This window comes from Petromyzon marinus, chromosome 4, assembly GCF_048934315.1.
Source record: "Petromyzon marinus isolate PM22_M1 ecotype Great Lakes invasive population chromosome 4, UKy_Petmar_22M1.pri1.0, whole genome shotgun sequence".
Lineage (NCBI taxonomy): Eukaryota > Metazoa > Chordata > Hyperoartia > Petromyzontiformes > Petromyzontidae > Petromyzon > Petromyzon marinus.
In genome coordinates, this window is record NC_133670.1 from 12411753 (window position 1) to 12430686 (window position 18934).

Genomic DNA, 18934 nt, shown 5'->3' on the forward strand with positions numbered 1-18934 from the left:
AAGTCACGTAGATAGAAAACAATACAAAAATAAAGAAATCACATCGCAGTTGTAATAATACAGGGCTTTATATGCACAGAAAATCCTCCACTGTTTCTGAAGATTTATTTTTGAGAGGACCTTGCTTATCTACGTGACTTTACCGAAAGACCCAAAGAGTATGAATTCCTGCAGTCATTGGAAGCTTTAAGTCAAGAAAAACAAGGTAGTAGTTTTACAATAAAAACAATGTGTAACATTACATAGTCCAGCACATTTAATGATTGCAATAAATAATACTGTACTTTATAGATGTACTTGAGGTACTCTGAGTTCCTATGTGCAATGAAAAATCATGTCTGTCAATGAGAGCTCACTTACAAATGGAGACACGCAATAATTAGACAAGTGTTAAGTTAATTTCAGTGATCTGAGCTATACATTTACTGCACTTCAGGTAACAGTCTTAACAATAATAGATCATAGGCTATACACGAATCACTCGTTGTACAAACCGTAACTGCATACGTGACTGCTATTTACATTCGAGCTCGCTGGACAGAATTCTGGGTGGCCGTGGACGTGGTAAACAAAAACCCCATTGAGGACCCGATTGGGGAAGCACCAAGATACTCTCCCCTCCAACATCTATGGAGCTGGCTAAGCCGCACTCCACCGCAAAGTGGGAGATGCGCGTTCACCTTCCACAAATGGACGACGATCAAAGAATCGCCAAACTGCAACTGTGATGAAGTCCAAACCGTCAAACACATCACCCAGGAATGGGCCATCCATGCATATCCTGGCGGTGTTGGTGTGATCCATACCACGTTTACTGCCTCCTTGGATGGGTTGAAAAAACTTAGCATTCGACTATAACAAGTTTCAAAACTGTTGCTTTTCCCTCCTGCCATCTGAAAGAAGAATATTTACAGAATTTACGAACATCGCAGTTGTAATAATACAGGGCTTCATATGCACAGGAAATCCTCCACTGTTTCTGAAGATTTACTTTTGAGAGGACCTTGCTTAAGATGTTTTTGCCAATTGCACGTTGAGCATTCTCGCACAAGGGAGGAAAACAGCGTGGCCAAGAGTAAATACACGCATGTGTCAGGCGAGAATTCCGAACGAGAGGCCACGTGCGATCCACCTGCAGGAGGATGAGGGTGCCGCGCCGCGTCATGTTCACCGCGTGGACCTGCCCGTCGGCCAGGTTCCGCATGCCGGCCGAGACGGTGCGTGGCGACGAGGTTCCACTGCCACCAAACCACAGCTGCAGGCTGCCTGGAGGGACCCACATGCCACACACAGGCATCGGCGGCGTGCGCCATGAGCTGGCATGCCTCTCGTGAGACGCACGGGTGAAAAGAAGGTGGGGAAGGGGGGTTAGAGACAAAGAGAGAAATATGCAGACATGCCCTCAGAGGAAAAAGAGATGGCGAGCAACAGAAAATGTGAGAGGCGTCCTTCATTGTCATTGGCCACATGCCAAAGGGACACCCCATTTCACATAAGTATTTCGTCCTCATTAAGGAATAGCTATAACCAGTGTTTTGTATTAGAAATAAACTGCTAATACACACTTGAAGTGGTTGGTAGAAGTACAGCATACTGCATTATTTTTTTACGAGCATATTGAACGTCTTCAAGCATCCCTAAAGATTTGGTAATTTCTCGCAGCTGAGACACGCCAGCCCACACACCACCACATACATAATTGCATTACATCGCCATTTACGTGCAATTACACTGCCACTATGCAATGAGGCACTTGAATAGCACGCGAATGGCCTCATGGGTGAATAAAGTTATTTAGGTTAACTTCAACGAATGGGTTGAAATTTTTACTTATCTACATTTGGTAATGGATATTTTGCAAGTTAAACACTCCCAGGGCCAGATACACACCTTGACGAAAAGGCTGACGCATGTGTGATTTTCCCCATTATTAGAGATGGGAACATCAGCACATTTCGGACTAAAATAAGTGGAACATTTACCTACACAAACTCAAGTGCTCTTACCCAGGCGATAGAACATTATATTAACCATTGAAAATGTCCTCTATGGATACCTTAATGGTAAGTTTATAGTGTATGGGATGCTGCCATGGTGGAATGGTTAGCACACTGGACCTGTAATGGAAACAATGGGGACGTTTATTAAATATCTCCACGCCGCCTCTATCCATCCAGCAGTATAATGGGTACACATAACCGCAGTTAGTCAATCGGCAGGTCGCGTGTTGAGGAGTAAAGGGTGGGTACTCTAAACTCTTCCAAGATGTCTGGCCAGTGTATTAGAGTAGGCTAATAACTTCCAGAGGGGCTCTCTGGAGCTCCCTCTAGTGGAGGCCCTTCCGTCAGTAGTGACGTGAGCGAGCAGTTGCGGAGCTGCACTTTACCATTACCCTTTCCTTATATTTTCACGCCCCTGCTCCATCAAACACACCTCAGTTTGCAGAGTGGTTCAAATTTACGTGTCGCCAAAAGATTTGTGCAATTACTGTGTTTTTTTAAAGGCATTTGCTCCTGTTTTTTTTGCGACCTAAGCACCATATGGCTGCATCGAATTAAAATACTTTCAGTGCACGTGCTGTCGAGTGCTAAAACTGACTAGTGATTGAATACAGGGACTCCTCTACATACGAACGAGTTATATTCCACAGGTCTGTTCGTAAGTCCAACTTTACTCCTGTCGATTCCAATCATGTTGTAGGGCATGTACACTAAACACGGGGAATAGCTTTAAAAGTTGTATAATCTCCTGTTAATGAGGATGCAACTGGTTCTTCACGTTCTGCAGATGTAGATGCCACCAACGCCATCTATTGCGTGGCGGTTGAACTTACGACTCTTGGTCTGAAAAGGCAACTGAACATACGAACAGGTTTGTTCGTATCTCTGAAAGTTTGTAAGTCTAAGGTTCGTAAGTAGAGGAGTCCCTGTACCGAACTATCATTGACTGCCTTAAACCTAACTGCTGTGTACATGTGTAGCTCTTTGTCGAATCACTGCTGGATGGGGTTCTCCCCATGCCGTGGGCCATAGAAGTTATTTTGCCATATTTCATGACGCCGATCAGTGCGGGGATTGGCTGAAGGCGGATAGCATAGATGCGGGTGCATAAATGTACAGTACAATATTGGATTTTATGTGCTGTTTTCCACTACACACTGACCTCCTATAGTCTTAAACCCATATACAGGGTGGTCCAAAAGTCAGGATACATAAGGCTATTATATTTATTTCAACAAATCAGAATGGGTTATTTCGTTTATGTTAACATTTGCTCATACTGAATTCTATGCACATTAATGCATGCATAAATTATTTTTTGGAATTCATTGAGGGCTTTTTTTTAAGACTACACGTGTAGTCTTTGAATATTCATCAATCATGTTTTGTCTCAATTCATTCAGGATTTTGTAAATGTCATCTTAAAAGGAAGACGGAAAATAGATATTAATAGTGTTAACAGATACATTATTAAGCTAAACAATGTACAATTTAAATGTATATTTTTGCCAGTTGAAAAAATAAATAAAAACCTATGTGTCCTGACTTCTGGGCCACCCTGTAGACTGCCCGCCCATCCAAGCATTATCAACGTTCAGTCAAGCTTAGCTTCTGAGATCTAAAAAAAGCAGATGCATTCCGGGTAATTATATCATAGGCATTTGGTACCAAGCTAATTACGGATAAACCATCCAGCATATATTTTTTTCAGTATGCTAATTTGAGTCATCAACAGGAGATTTCAGCATGCAGGTCATAATGTAATGATGCGTGAAGAAAACATTTATCGAAAAAAACGAACAACGCCGTTTAAGATAAAGAATATTTTGGAATATCGCACACTTTAAAAAGTCAGCACACAATCGAATGTCAGCAAAACATGCATGAGCAACGGAACCCTCTGTGTCCAAACAATTACGCCACCCAATCAACTTGCTCCAGGCAGCTTCCGACAGGCAAGGTCCACACAAAGGACTCAGTCAGCAAGATTCACATTAACTACACAGTCTATTGAGCCGAGACAGTGGGCAGTGGGGGCCCATGTGACCAGCACCCATGGGGCCGCAGTCATTTTTCATTTATAAAACTCTAGCTGTTGGATATGAATATTGAATTTTAAATCAATCTATGCATTACTGTAAAACAATGTAATTAATCCAATACAGTCCATTCATAATGAAGTATTTTATTAATCTAGGGATTATTTTTCCATTTAAATAATCCTTCAATATAGGTCTTGCGGGAGAATGTTTCAAAAGCCAACAACAATAGGCATACCCAACTAATGCATAATGTCTGCACTCCTGTATATTTCATGACATATCAATGGCACACTGCAATTTATTTAGAATTTAAAAGTTAAACTGTGTGTACATATTTTATTTGTATCCTCATCAGAGGCACTTAGTTCACAAAATTTCACCAATGTAACCCCATGCTCTCTACTCCAACAAACCAAGGATTTTTGTAAAATACCCCAAACCAATGTCTGCTTAGTGGGAGGTCACTCCTTTTCCTTTGCTGCCTCATTGTCTAGAACTCACTCCCTCTGCATATCAACACTGCAGGCTTCCTTCCCACGTTCGTGTTGAAGCTTGAGACTTTGCAATTCTCATCCGCCTTTTCTCGCTCTTGTAAAACATAATTTTCCCCAAAAACCTCCCATACACTTATAAAATAATTCGCAGCCCTTTGTCAATCTTACTGCTTAATGCAGGTCTCCCCACACTGTGTCAGTCATTGGGGTAATTCGACATTGGTAAATGTGGGTGAAAGGAAGAGGTAGGCTGAGGCCGAATAAGATATCAATCACAGCTGTTAGCCAAGGACGGGAATCTAACTCGGGTCCCAGGGTCCATAAGCGCAGTGATCAATGCAGATTAATTTCCACACGCTGCACTTGGGGGAAGGGGGGGGGCGAATAGCGAGAGGGACTTGCCGTTGTGCTCGAGGACGATGGCGAGGTAGGAGGACGGGTATGCGTGGGTGCTGGCGTGGAGCAGCACAGCGGGAGCGTGCACCGTGCTGAAGCTGAAGATCGCCCTCTCCTCATCTAGATCATCCCTGCCAAGACTGGATGCTACCGCCGCCGCCACCCCTTCCTCCTCCTCTGCTTGCTCGTCCTCGTCCTCTTCTATGCTCTGCTCCCGCGACTCCGAGTCCAGGGAGAACTGCACCACTGTGCCTGCCTCGAAGTAGGCACCCACCTCTGCGGGGAAATGTAACAGCCACCAGTGTAGTGTGTGGTACAGCCGCAAAGCAAAGTCAAATATCCATGGTATATCAAGCAGTATCCCAGCCTGTCATAGGTATCCCCCTAGATCCGTTTAAATGAGTACGACTTTACGTGGCAATGATTACCTGGTTGGGCAGGTGTAATGCTAACCACAACATACAAGTATTGCATATACACAGTATACAGAACATTGTACGTACACAGTGCTGTCCATAATAAAGGTTTTTGGAGTTTGATCGCGTAAATATGTGTCGTTAAACCCGCCACCACCCAATACAGCGATTTAGTAAGGTTTGTCACGTAAACAAAACGTGCCAATTAGTACTTGAGCACACCAATGTGTTGGAGAGCAAACCCACAACATTTATAATTCGAAGACATTTCGCTGGAGATTACAACCAGCGATAGCTAGAATTGTAAAGAAGTCCTCCTGTTTCGGTCTTAAATAGAGGGAGTAATGGTGATGTGATCACTGTGTGCCTATTAAGTGCAAAAACCAGAGGGGGGGTTAATGTAGTCATAAATGTTATTGGTTTATTCTCCAACACACCAGTGTGCTGAAATAGTAACTATTTGGCACGTTTTGTTTACAAGACAAATCTTACTAATTGGCTGTGTCGGGTGGTGACGAGTTTAATGACACTATATTTACACGATCTAACCCCCCAAAAAAACCTTTATTATAGATAATATTGGTTGTGAAAGCTGACGTGTTAAATACACAATGCTGTGTTCAACCAACATTTCAATTTAGTAAATTGTAGCCTAATAGAGAAGGACACTATTATTATCATAATAATAACGGACGTATAAACTTCGGTTTGCAAGCAAATCAGCCAGCTAATATATACAGCCTACTTGTCCACTGCTAGAGCCTGCTATGCACTATCACAACAGTTTAACAAATAAAGGGGCAACTATTGTGTCATCGTTGTCTTGAACGTACTTTTAATCTGTATTGCCACATTGATCCAAACTCATTTGTCACTTGAAAACATTCTCATGAAGATGTTGCAATTCTCTTTACAATGGAAATTTTAACAACTGAGAGCGCTGTGGTGCTTTGTGCAAGTAATCACAGCGGCCGGTATTAGTCAGTTTACCAAGAATATATTGCAATAGGCCCTGGAGAGTGGCTGGCTGCCATTATCAAGGCCGTTACCCAAGCTACTGCTTCTCGCTTTGTCACTGCTGATTTTTCACTCGAGCAAACACCAATTCCAATATACACCACTCACACATGTCACTAAACTGAAGCACTTTGAAAAGAACATATATCGTGGTGCTTGCTGAATTAAATAATTTACTGTTTTGAACTTTTTAATAGTTGCATTGAATATGTTAATTACGTATATAAAATGCAAAATATTGCAAACAGCAATGTTTCCTCTTTTGTTCTTAGATCTATAATTAACTGTTCGTTTTTACTCTCAGAATGAAACTCAGTAATGCATGGAGCCTCTATGACTCTTTGTAGTGCAGTCTCATAAAAAAAGCATTGACAGCGTTTAATTAAGGCACACTGTGAGTGCATCTGACCAATTGAGTCATCCGCAGTCGGATTTGGGGGCAGACAAGACCTGGGCATTGGATCTGATACAGGGACGTGGAGAAGACTGCTAAGCTAGCACCTGCTGAGCTCCACGGACTTTCCTTTTTTTCTACCGCCCGACAAATGAGAGCACTAATTGGAGTGCGACACAAGCAGCGCAATCACCTCGAAAAACTTCTGAGCCAGAGTTATCCGTGGAAATTCACTTATTTCATTATGCCCTGATTTAAATGCCTCTGCTGCTGCACAGCAGCTTGCTTCCATTTGATTTTCAAATCTGCAAATTCATTTTTCTCGATTGTAGTAACTTATTTCATGCATTTTCAAAATGCTCTTATGTACAATAACAAAAAAATATCATTTGTCTTTATTAGAATATCAACTTTCAATTGTTTTTATAATTGCCTGAGATATTAAACATGCCGTATTGTGTTATTCCATTGGAACAATACAATACCAGGTTTTACACACATTTATAGAACACGTTTTATTCCAGTTTATTCAACAGTGTTCGAAATATGCTAAGCTGCTGCAATTGCAACAGCTTAGAATGGTTACACAGGAAATAATAAATTACACGGTCAGATGTCAAGATGTACACGGAACACATTTACTCCCACAATAGGAACAGGCACGTTACTAATGCCAGTGATTCTTGTATACTGTGTTACTCACCAACTCTGGACTCATTTTACGATCAATACAATCGTCACAACATCGATACATTTGTCTGAGCATTCCCAAAGCTCTTCAAATAATCCGGATTTCTTCTGCTGCTGTTATTGCATTCTTTAGCTGGATTGCCTTTGTAATACCATGCTTACATTAAGGAAGACTCTAAGGGCTATGGGAAAACGTTATATTGCATGAAAAAAAGGAAATTGACTTTTATTGTTTTATCTCTCTCAATGCATCACTCACAACGGCTCAATTTGATCAAATTGTGAATGTGTTTGCGAGCCGCCAAGTGATGGGGAGCGACAAGGTCGGAAAAACCACCAATGATGTCTCAGTTGTAGCTTCTCCCCACATCCATTTGCACGTCTGGCGGCACCACCGCCAAGTTTGTCCACCAAGGCAGCCATGCACCACACGTTCACCGTGCTTACAGGCAGCACACGTAGGGCTACAGCGGCCACGCGAGCACCTCCATCCATCAAGTAAGGGAGGGTCATAGCGCCTCTCACCCATATGACTACAGACATAAATAAACATATGTGAATACGTTCTGCACAAATCAAGCGCATGCATGCGCACACGCGTACGCATGTGGCGATTCGCACGTGGCGATTCGCGAACACTCTGCAATTTAGGGTCACGATTGGATTCTTCTTTTACCAGTGCAATGCAATTGGAATCTTGAGCAGTCGCGGGGGTTGTCGCCACAATTATATATAGCTTATAAAAACGCAGGAATCGAAATTAAAATATGATCACACGTAGGTACAATTGCCTGGATGTATTGCGAGCGTACGCATTGATTTAAATTGATGCAGTGAACGAACCAAACAATAAGAGACAACACATCTGATGTGGCTGGGTGACTTAAGTGGCGAATACCATGTCTGGGTTTGGTTTTTGGTGAAAACAAAATTGTTAATGTTGGCCTTTTATATATTAATAATACGCCAAATTGATGGTCTGAGCCAGCCTGAGGATCACACACAAAAAATAATAATACATTTATTTTTTCACTTCTTTAAGCTCTCTACGAGAGTCCCGAATGGAAATATCTTCATCTTATAACACAGCGTTGATAAGCGCAGCTGGAATATATCTGGGAAAAAATAAAAAGATGGGTTTATAAAAAAAAAACCGATCGTCTCACCTTGCGTGCAGAAAGGCCCGTCGAATGGCGTGTGCGTGCAGTCGCACGAGTAGCCGCTGTAGCGCTCCACACAGCGCCCGCCGTTGCGGCACAGCGACCCGTAGCTGCTGCAGTGGCCCGTGCAGCCTGGGTTCACTCCGCCAACCGCGGTGCGCGCTCTCTCCTCCAGGCTTAGCGTGACGCCGTTCATCTGCAGCGCGCGCAGGCAGCCCAGGAAGCCTCTCTTCCCGGACGCAGTGGCACCTGCGCATGGCACAAGTCTCGCCCGTTAGAAGCGTCGCCTGCACGTGCCTGTGGCAGGCACATGCCACGCTTGTTTTTTTAGAGCCTGCATCAAACAGCTCTGCTACAGTAAGTACCATGAAGCACCGATACAACAAGTTGGCAGTCGGAGGGAGAGGTGTTACTTTTACACGCGTGAATGGATGTTGAGTAAATTGTTTTACTGGATACAGTGCAGCAGTGCAATGCTTGCGCATGTGAATATTCTGCCTGTTGTGTGCAGTGATTGTTTTTTGCGGCGACTTGTGAAGAAAAAAATACAAGCAAAACACGAAAAAACATTTTTGTAGTCACTCGGGGAAAGTAAATTGCTCGAAAAACCGCAGAATTCTAATACATATTTACATAAAAAATAAATATATAAAGATTTCAGTAAATTAATGGCACGAGAAACCTGAATTCGCGCAATACGTTTTTGATTGGGCTTCTTAATGGCCGTGTCATTTTCCGATTGGAAAAAAAACACTTCAGGCCCAATTGCATTTGTTGAACTTTTGCAGATGCACCTCGTGTAGCGTGTGTTCACCGTAAGAGTGCCTTTATAACTGTCAAGTGCCGCTCTATGGTCACTACCCTCTCTCTTCACCTGGCAATATAACACCTTGCGATCTAGAATGGATTATGCCACTGTAAAGTTCGTGGCTTGATGATTATTTAAAACAAAACAAAAGTGTAATACATACTGAAAAGCTGTGCAAAACTGCGGCAAATCAGAATTTGCCCCAAATCTCACACTCGCTAATTTAAAACTACACAGCACAAACATTCATTTCTACAAAAACACAACTCTATAAAATCAGATGAATCTTTAAAAAAATATTTTTGAAGGTGATTTTTGCTGTTCAAACAGACACGGCAAGGGAATTCTAAGATTGTTTGGGCAGCTGATCCTTGTTTTGAGAGCAGAGGTTGACTGGAACATGGAAAGAGAGCATGGGTTGGTTAATTGTGTGAACCAAGTGCCTCACCGATCAGGGTAAACATAAAACATGTAGAATTAATTGAACATTTAAATATAAATTACAGCACACACAAATACCTGGAACCCTTTTGGTAGTTATGCTGATGCTAAAGTAACCTTATGTTGTAATTACCAAACACTGATGAATACATGCAGTCATATCAAAGATGAAAAGGTCATCAGGGCCAAGTTATAATTTTCTTCCTTTTGCACCTAATAACAATACATTTTTATACAGTGTCGTTCATGCAAAAACTGCATCTCACAACGCTGCACAAGACAACAGCTAAATAAATATATGTATTGTCCCTCGCAAGAGACATAGCACACCCAAACCAAGGTCAACTCAATTAAAGGCCATAGTCAACAAAAAGGGGTTGAAATGGGACTTAAAAAGTGGAAGGGACTTCCTTTGTCGAATATGGAGCGGGAGTGCGTTCCACACTGTGGGAGCTGCAGATGCGAAGGGCACGCCAACCAACTGTCTTACATTTCATTTTAGGCTGAATGAGTAGCTGACCTCACATGTCTGCTCTTGCAGTATCTCATCATCTGGAATTAGGTTCGACCCTTGCTCACTGTGACCACGTGGAGCCACTGCAATGGCTGCCTCTACAAATTGTTCTCCCCCACCCTGCAATTGCTCAAGCCATCTTCACGAAAACAGCCGTACAACTCTCAGCCATGGTCTATATCTGACCTTCCAAGGTAGCTTACGTAATCCTGCCAAGAAATTATACTTCATCCTGTACATATACTCATTCATTGGTTACAATATGGCAAAACATGACTTAAGGACACATGCATTCCCGTCCGAATTGTACAATAACAAAGGGCCGCCTTTGAAAGATTGCTTCTCCAACACTGTTCACTTCAAACGACGGGCGTATGGCGTGAACTATGGCAGGAGCGGACCGGGACATATTTGGGGCGCAGGCCACGAGATGACATCACAGTGTATGACGTGATGTTGGGACTTGTTGTTACACGTTTCGACGTCATCAAGAGGTGCGCACATGGCATGTGATGTCATCACTTTAGCCAAAAGTGATAACGTTGGTTTTGGGCGGCACCCAAAAAAGAAAATCAATGTAACCTCACGGGGGTGGTTACATTTATTTGTTGATGCGGGCCCCTTTCCCTCACTGCGCACCTTAGTCTGTGCTCGATAACTCGACTAAGTGAGTCCGCCCCTGCAATGTGGACATCTCTTGTCAGTTGCTGCACGCACCCACGAAGAGCTGGCTGTTGAGGCGTAGGCGCGTGTGTCCATCGGGGGGCGAGCGGCGTACCCGCCGGGGCAGCTCGTCCACCTGCAGGGAGGCGCGCTTCACGTTGCGCTCGGCGCAAACCCGGTGCCACTGATCGTCGTTGAGCGGCCACGGGGATACAGCGATCAGCTCCACAGGGCCATCGCCCACGTCAAAGCGCAAGCTCACCTCCAGTGGGCCTGAGAGAGAAACAGAGAGAGATGGAGAGACGATGCACACGTTAATACCACAGCCACTTGCATACGCACACTCGTACGCCCCCACATGGGAGCAGTGACTGCCTAGAACGTTATATTTGCCAACCAGCAGAAATTGGAAGCTTCTGCAATTTACCTCACTCAATTCCTGTTAAAGTCAAGACAATTACAAGAGTCACCCAGCTCACACAAGCCATTCGAAGAGCACTTTAAATATATAGAATGTGCCACTCTTTATATCTACCCTTTAAGAGTGATATGCGGAGCCGAGACCAAACCAGGATTTGACCTCACCAAACAAGACAACGCCTTCCAAATTTCAACCCGAGACTGATTTAACTTTTTATAAGGCAAAAAAAATCTGCATATTGTTTACGTTTTTTAATTATTACACTTCTACAATTGAAACCATGAGTATAATTTCGTGTGAAAGGATAAATATAACACAGACACCCAGTTGTATTGTAATTGGCTTGGTGTGTGGCACAGACAGAGGATAGGGGCCAGCATTCCACTTGGTGTGTCCCGTTTCCTTCCCCCAGGGCTCACAACACCAAGTAGTATTTTTCAGGCCATGCCAACCTTTACAGCTGGTTTCACATATTGCACTGGGATCACTTGGGTTTCGCATGCTGTGTGCTATCACCTCTGAGAGCGCAGCTCGAATGCCCAGGGTAGATGAGGCGTAACTAAATGCATATTATCACCACAGTGTACGAAAACATTGGGCTTGGCACTTGATTTTTTCCATCTCAGCATTTGGTTGAAAAAAAAACTGTCGGCGATAATTGTGCTTGTGCCATATTCGATCGAGGTCGGGCTGGAGAGTGAAAAGAAAAACAAATGGGGTGAGCTCTGTTGGTGAAAAATTATTTCAAACACAAAACAGGTTACTGAAGCAATGGCGCTGCTTTTACTCGACCAAGATAAGACAGAAAATTATGGCGGAAATGGCAGCAGTTGCTTAAAGCTGACTTAAACCAGTGAATGTTAGTCGCAGTCAATGGCCCTCACGACTTGAAAATAACCACAAACATATTTGCTCCCTCACACGAAGAAACTACGTGACACATGATTATACACACGCACTAACAAAAGCACAACCACATACATACTCTCAGCAGCCACGTGAGACGGACCTAATTAGAGATGCAAATATATTATAAAAAAGGTAATATTTAAACAATTGTGTGTACAAATGTTTCTGAACTTCATATCGATCAACTCACATTTTTGTTGTATTAGTGATGTCCTTGCACAGTGCACTTATGTATCATACACACAGCATATGCAGAATAAGATATACAATGGTCCCACTTTCATCTTTTCTACAGTGTAGGGAAGAGTAAAAAGGCATGTAATAACCCACATCACAAACAGAATTTGCTATCTGTGCCAGTTGAAGGTAAAAGTTTTTGTATTTAATGAAAATGGTTTTGAACGTAAAATGCACCACCGATTGTCATACAAAGATGAATCACACTTTGTTTGCACGTGCAGTGTTCAATACCAAACTGCATCTGCAAGAGCCTGTGTACAATTTGTATTTTGACTCCCTCATCCCTACCACTCCTCCCATCAAGCACATGATGAGGTAGGTGGTACTGGGAAGCAAGGCAGCTGCCGTCAACGGTTAGCAAATTGGACTTGCAACCCAGAGGTCGTCGGTTCAATTTCATCTTGCGGAGTGACAGTTGAAATTATGGGGTAAGTTTCTTCAATCACCTTTCACCTTTTTTACTCGGTAGCACGATGGTCCCCTTTGCACAGCCCTGAGAAAAAAAATCCGTGGCTAATTAGGTTGCAACGCTGCTGTGAGGTAAAAGCACAAATGTTATTGTTTACTGGAATACTGCCTCTGAATTCAGTGCAGGGGATCTGCAGGCAAAGGTAACGCATGGACTCCAGAAATACATTAATTTGCTTAGGTATTCAATGTGAATGCTTTGGGGTTTTTTCTCTCCCACATACCTCCAGCACAGAGCACACTGCATCGGTAATTAAATATATGTAAAACCAAAACTGCCTTGGAAAAAACAAACTTGTGTTACATTTAATGACTTCTTACACTCTCCCAGCTCGATAATTAACAGCCATTCCCCCCTCCCGACCCTGCTCACTTTGCCTCAGGACCTCACCACATCTTCTAAAGACACGTTTTTTAATTGTTTAACATTCATATTGCCCCTCTGTAAACGTTTTACTGTCATCACATCCATTGTTAAGGATTCATTTGTGGGTTTTGATTGTAATTGTATTTAGAAAATTGTTGCACTTCATTTGTTGCGTTTCTCGGTAATTGTTGCCTATTGTAACCCAGGGGCCTGAGTACAGAAAATTATCATAAAATCCAGCAGGCAGCGATTATAGTAAGATCTGAAATGGCATAAGAGAAAATGCCTAACAATTCTAAGGAGAGATCGTAACGCAGTGGATGTGGCAGCACTTGCTAGGGATTATGTCATCACTCCCACTGCACCTGCCAAATCAGCTGCAGGAACACAACCTGATGCTACATGGCCATCATCAAGTCACTCGTACAACATGACCAGCATGGTGTCATTGTTCCGTGAGCCTCAGCCAGCCATTGGCTGATTTTATTATATTTGACTAATGTTTATTCTATTCACTGTTAATGTGACGAATATTGTTTCATGAATTATTGTTTGAATTTTTTGTACCTTCACAATCCACATATGAGTGGTCATGACCAAAAATAAGTTCTCTCCTACATTTATGAGGATTTGTTGTCTTAACTCTCTTTTAGAGCATAGCTTATGTAATTTTTTGAAATGTGAAAGGTGTTCTGTACTGAGGCCCCAGGTTTCTTTCGAGCCTTGTAGTTTAGTCTGTGAATCATATTTTTGAATGTGCGAGTTCTGGCCCCACTTAACATAATTTGGTATTTCCTTTATCCTAGTCGCCCTGGCTCTTTATTTGCCTCTAGTGGTACGATACACACTGCTGAATTAAAGAAAGGGTAAATGCGATAAAAACAGTACTTGGTAACAGGAACGGAGTCAAGTAAAAAAAATATTTAATGAATGACTAGACACATTTATTTAAACCAAGTACATCATTGGAACCTCCTTTGCCAGTAGCAAAATATAATAATTGTTTTTTTACCCTTTTATCTGGCAACAAAACTGACACCTTTTTTTACAAGGAGTCATGTTTGCATTGACCACAATACCTGCGGTCGGAACGCAAACAAAAAACATAACTCTGATCATGTATGCATTGTCCTTGAAATTAATTTTAAAAAGGTGTCAGTTTTGTCGTCAGATAAAAGGGTAAAAAAAACAATTATCATATTTTGCTACTGGCGAAGGAGGTTCCAATGGTGTAAATTCTTTACCCGAGCTCTCATACTCTGATGGTGCATTGGCTTTGAGTTGTGCGCCTTTTGGCGTCATCTGGTCCAACACCATGTGAGCCTAGGCTCTAAGGAAAGCTGTCTCGGGTGTGGACCAATCAATTTCAAGGACAGTGCATACATTATCAGAGTTATGTTTTTTGTTTGCATTCTGACCCCAGGTATTGTGGTCAATGCAAACATGACTCCTTGTAAAAAAAAGGTGTCAGTTTTGTTGGCAGATAAAAGGGTAAAAAAACAATTATAAACCAAGTACATTTTTAGCTTTGCAAAAAATATTAGTTTTCGGGAAAATAATACAGGAGACAGAACATAAAAAGAGTAATACAGAAATGTGTAAAAACACCCCCACAATAATCTATCATATAAAAAAGTTCCAAAGCAGAGAATCAATAGAAAACGATATGAATGTAATAAGATGATGGGCAACTATAGCATAAGTAAGTCACAAGAGCCAACCTAAATAGTTAAATGGGATACACGAGTTTAATATGTTGAGCTACATGGAGAAATAATCAATGCCAGCTCATAACAACCAATAAAATAATTATGTCGCGAATGGCTATGTAAAGAGACCTTAATATAACCACCGAAACCCATAGAGGAACACATTCCTGCGGAGGGAGCGTGGTGTATTCCGCAAATATGCCCGACTGTGAGGGCGGGCACAAGCCGGCGTGAGTAGGTTAAACGTTGAGTTTTATAAGGGCACCACGGGGGTGACCAGCCCCTCCCCACCCAGCCCCACCCCCCAGCCAGCCCCACCCTCCCCACCCAGCCCCACCCTCCCCACCCAGCCCCTCCCCACCCTCCCCTCTCCACCCAGCCCCACCCCTCCCATTATTGGATGCACGATGGACGGTCGGACACAATAATCCCCTGTGGGCTGGTGTAACCAGGAGGTTCCTACCAGTATAACTTATGTTCTCCCACGACACAGAGGCTCACACTGCATTTCCGTGCGCATTCCATATTCGGCATGAGCTTCGCTGGGCAGCACCTGGAATGGCTCCCTCCTCCCCCATTCCCTACATGGAGGGAAGTAATCACAATTTATTTTAACAAGGTGCAATGCATTCTCTGGTTAGCATGCACTATGCCAAACTAAAAAACTTGTTATATTTGTAATTTTCATTCTACATTTTTTATTTAAATCACGGGGTCTAAAGCTGACCGACACAACAAGGCGCACCATCAGCATCGTACGATTCTTCCACTTTGACCCCGTGTCTTTTTTTTCCGTGGGCAAAACAGCCACGTGGCCTAAATAAAGTGAGCTTGGTTACAGCTGCCCAAGCTGGGTCAGACTGCCATGGAAAACTGGCCTGAGCCCACTCTCCCAGTTCACAAACGAGGCCAGGCCAGTTTCAAGCGTTCGTTGAATTGCATCATCAGCTGATTTGAGCGATGGATGCCGGAGTGGACATGGAGAGGCTGGTGCGTGTAGCTCAGTTGAGTTGAGAAGGGGCAACTCACTCTTCAGCTCCAGGCGCAGAAAGTGCTGCAGCCCCAGGTTCTCCAGGAAGGTTCCAAACGGTGCCACCGTTTTGAAGTAAAAAGAGATGTCAGCGCTCTTCTCGCCACGGAACGTCGGGAACAGCAAGTACGCCGTGCGGTTGGAGAACGACGCTGCGTTCCAAAAATGTTCTGCAGAGCAGACAACGTTAACGTACGCACAGATGAAGTTGCGACGATGAGGTAGGTAGGCATGTTTGGATGCCTCAAATTTATCCACAGTCGTGAAATCTCTAACCTTAACAAAATTCAGAGAATCTTCCCCTGTAAATAAATATGTTAGTGGGTGCATCACGTTTATGGTTACAGGATTAGCTGAGATAGGTTTGAGAGCCAGGAGGCCCCAATAAAATAAAACTCATAAATCTCTCAAAGTGAAGTAGAGCAGAATAAACAGCGCAATGGGGTTGCAAAATCAAATAACAATTTAGTCTGACAAAATTTATTGACAATGGACTCTGACCAGAGCATCCAATAACGGCACCTTCCCTTGCTTTCACACGAATATGGCTATGACCCTGGTTCATAGATATGGTTGACAATACTCACCTGATGGTGAAGAGTAATGAGTGATTGATAACCATTATGATCGTGAGGAATATTGATGATGGGTGATAATAGTGATGGTCAGGATGGGAATTGATGATTGTGAAGACGATATAGGTGGTGTTGATGATGTTGATTATGATGGTGGTGGTGGCAATAATGATAAAGACTATATCAATAGATTCAAAGGCAATGTGTTATTACTATTTCGGTAAAAAAAGAATTGCATGCATTCCCTTTCCCATCCGAGGCTTACTTGTGTGTGTGGTCCTACATTCATTGACCGCACACACGGGGTGAGTGTATGAGTGGGGACGTTGTCACGAGGAAGAGGTGGAGGTGAGAGGCTGGTGCAGGAGCATCCTGGGCCATTAGCAGTCAGAAGAGACTTCTCGTACATTGAGACACCAAGCGCTACACCCCATTAGCCTCCGCATTATTTCAATATAGAGACCTGTTTAATGCAACTCAGTGGCTGGAGTGGCTGGTCTCAGCAGGCCCCACTTACCCGAAGGACATTAATTGTGATGGATGTTTTTAATTTGCATCATTGTGAAGGCTCTTATAAACACAACGTGATGAAGGAGAACATATACGAAGCCCTGAATGCCAAGTTGCAGCTATCTCACTCGAAAGAGCCGATAATTTAAGTAAAAATGTCAAACGATTTACTATGCCGCATTACATCTTACAAAATTCCAGCTTTGGGCTACCACATCACCCTAAATTTAATACTTGCTACACACACATGTTTACGGCAAAGGAAGTAAACATATAAATATGAATCAAAAGAACATTGGAAAAAAACTGTTCATATATTTTTTTCTTGTGCCGGCTCTCGCATTAAACTGCGTTGCGACGTCATTTAGGGTCTGTTGAGTGCAAACGATACGGCAATCAATGCCTCTCGACGAGCTCTACGCGATGCGCTAATCAAAGTTTTGTTTATGACTCCGGCGATTTTGGCAAATCAATCCTCTGGTGAAGAACCAGAGGATTGATTTGCAGTGGGTTAAGGCGGCGTTGATGTGCGCGATGGGACGGAGTCGCCAAAAAAAAATACAAAATAAATTTTAATGACGATTTTCTCTCCGCCCGATGAAGACCGACTTAAAACTTTCCTGACCGCAGGAATTCGTAATTATTGGTTCTTTCGGTAAAGTCACGTAGATCTACGTGATTTTAGATTCTACACGACCGCATGTGTTGTGATCGAAACGTCGTGGGGGGGGGTTTGTTGACTTTTATTATTTTCAATTAATTTTTATTTATTTAATTACATTTCCTATCCTACGCCACTTTACCGAAAAGAACCAAGAAATACGATTTTCACTTCCGTTTATTCTGGGCACCGCCTGCCCCCGGGATCCCGCCATAAATGTTCATTAACGACGAGCAGAGAGAAACCCGCGGCGTCATTTGGCGGGAAAGGCAAAAGTGGGGGGGGGGGGTAGGGGCTTACTGTCGCCGTGGCAACGCAGCGGCCCCACGAGGTAGCTGGCGGCCGAGCGCGAGCGGTTCGCGTCGCCAATGACGAGCTGCGTCACCGGCAGGTGCTCCTTGTTCGTCAGCCAACCGGAATCGTGCATCCTTGTCAGGCGTGGCACGGGGGAGCGGAGAGGGGGGCGGGGCATAGCGGGGAGGGGGCGGGGCATAGCGGGGAGGGGGGTGGGGCATAGCGGGGAGGGGGCGGGGCCACGATGATGAACCGGCATCCATTGAGTCGGGTACGCAAAAAAAACCTCTGTAAAAACGTGACCCCTCCACCCTTCCCTGTAGGCAGGCGTACTTTTTACACACACCCCACATGCGTACGTACGCACGCCTGACGCACCACAGAATCCTATAGAACGGCCGATATTTAATCCACGCAGAACCGATCAATGATTCATAATATTAACGCGTTTAAGCAAACAGATAGTCCACCGCCGGACTATCTAATTTGAAGGCCAATGTAGACATTATTATCGAGGCTTCACTCTCCCCCCCCCGTTTCCTATGTGTATGTACATTGTCAGTAGACCCCCCCCCCCCCCCATACGCACGCATATGTGTTAACCCCCCGTCCCCCCTCCAAGCGTGACGCACTGAATGGATGGCCCCTTACTGTTCGTCTCGTTCCTCCTCCTACGGTGCTGCTGTATGTAAAGGCTGCTGCCACGTATTTTATA

At 43.5% G+C, this 18934-nt stretch overlaps 1 protein-coding gene across 1 annotated transcript in view; it reads right to left on the reverse strand.

Annotated features, from left to right (window-relative positions):
* The window catches only part of LOC116938701 (contactin-associated protein-like 2), a 170774-nt gene that overhangs the window by 26326 nt on the left and 125514 nt on the right, over window positions 1–18934 (reverse strand). Inside the window, exons 15-20 of the mRNA XM_076056866.1 lie at window positions 18226–18353; window positions 16179–16349; window positions 11090–11308; window positions 8616–8858; window positions 4935–5208; window positions 1133–1262 (exon numbers count right to left, since the gene is read on the reverse strand). Coding sequence (XP_075912981.1) covers window positions 1133–1262; window positions 4935–5208; window positions 8616–8858; window positions 11090–11308; window positions 16179–16349; window positions 18226–18353 — 1165 coding nt within the window. The remainder of the gene's footprint in view (window positions 1–1132; window positions 1263–4934; window positions 5209–8615; window positions 8859–11089; window positions 11309–16178; window positions 16350–18225; window positions 18354–18934) is intronic.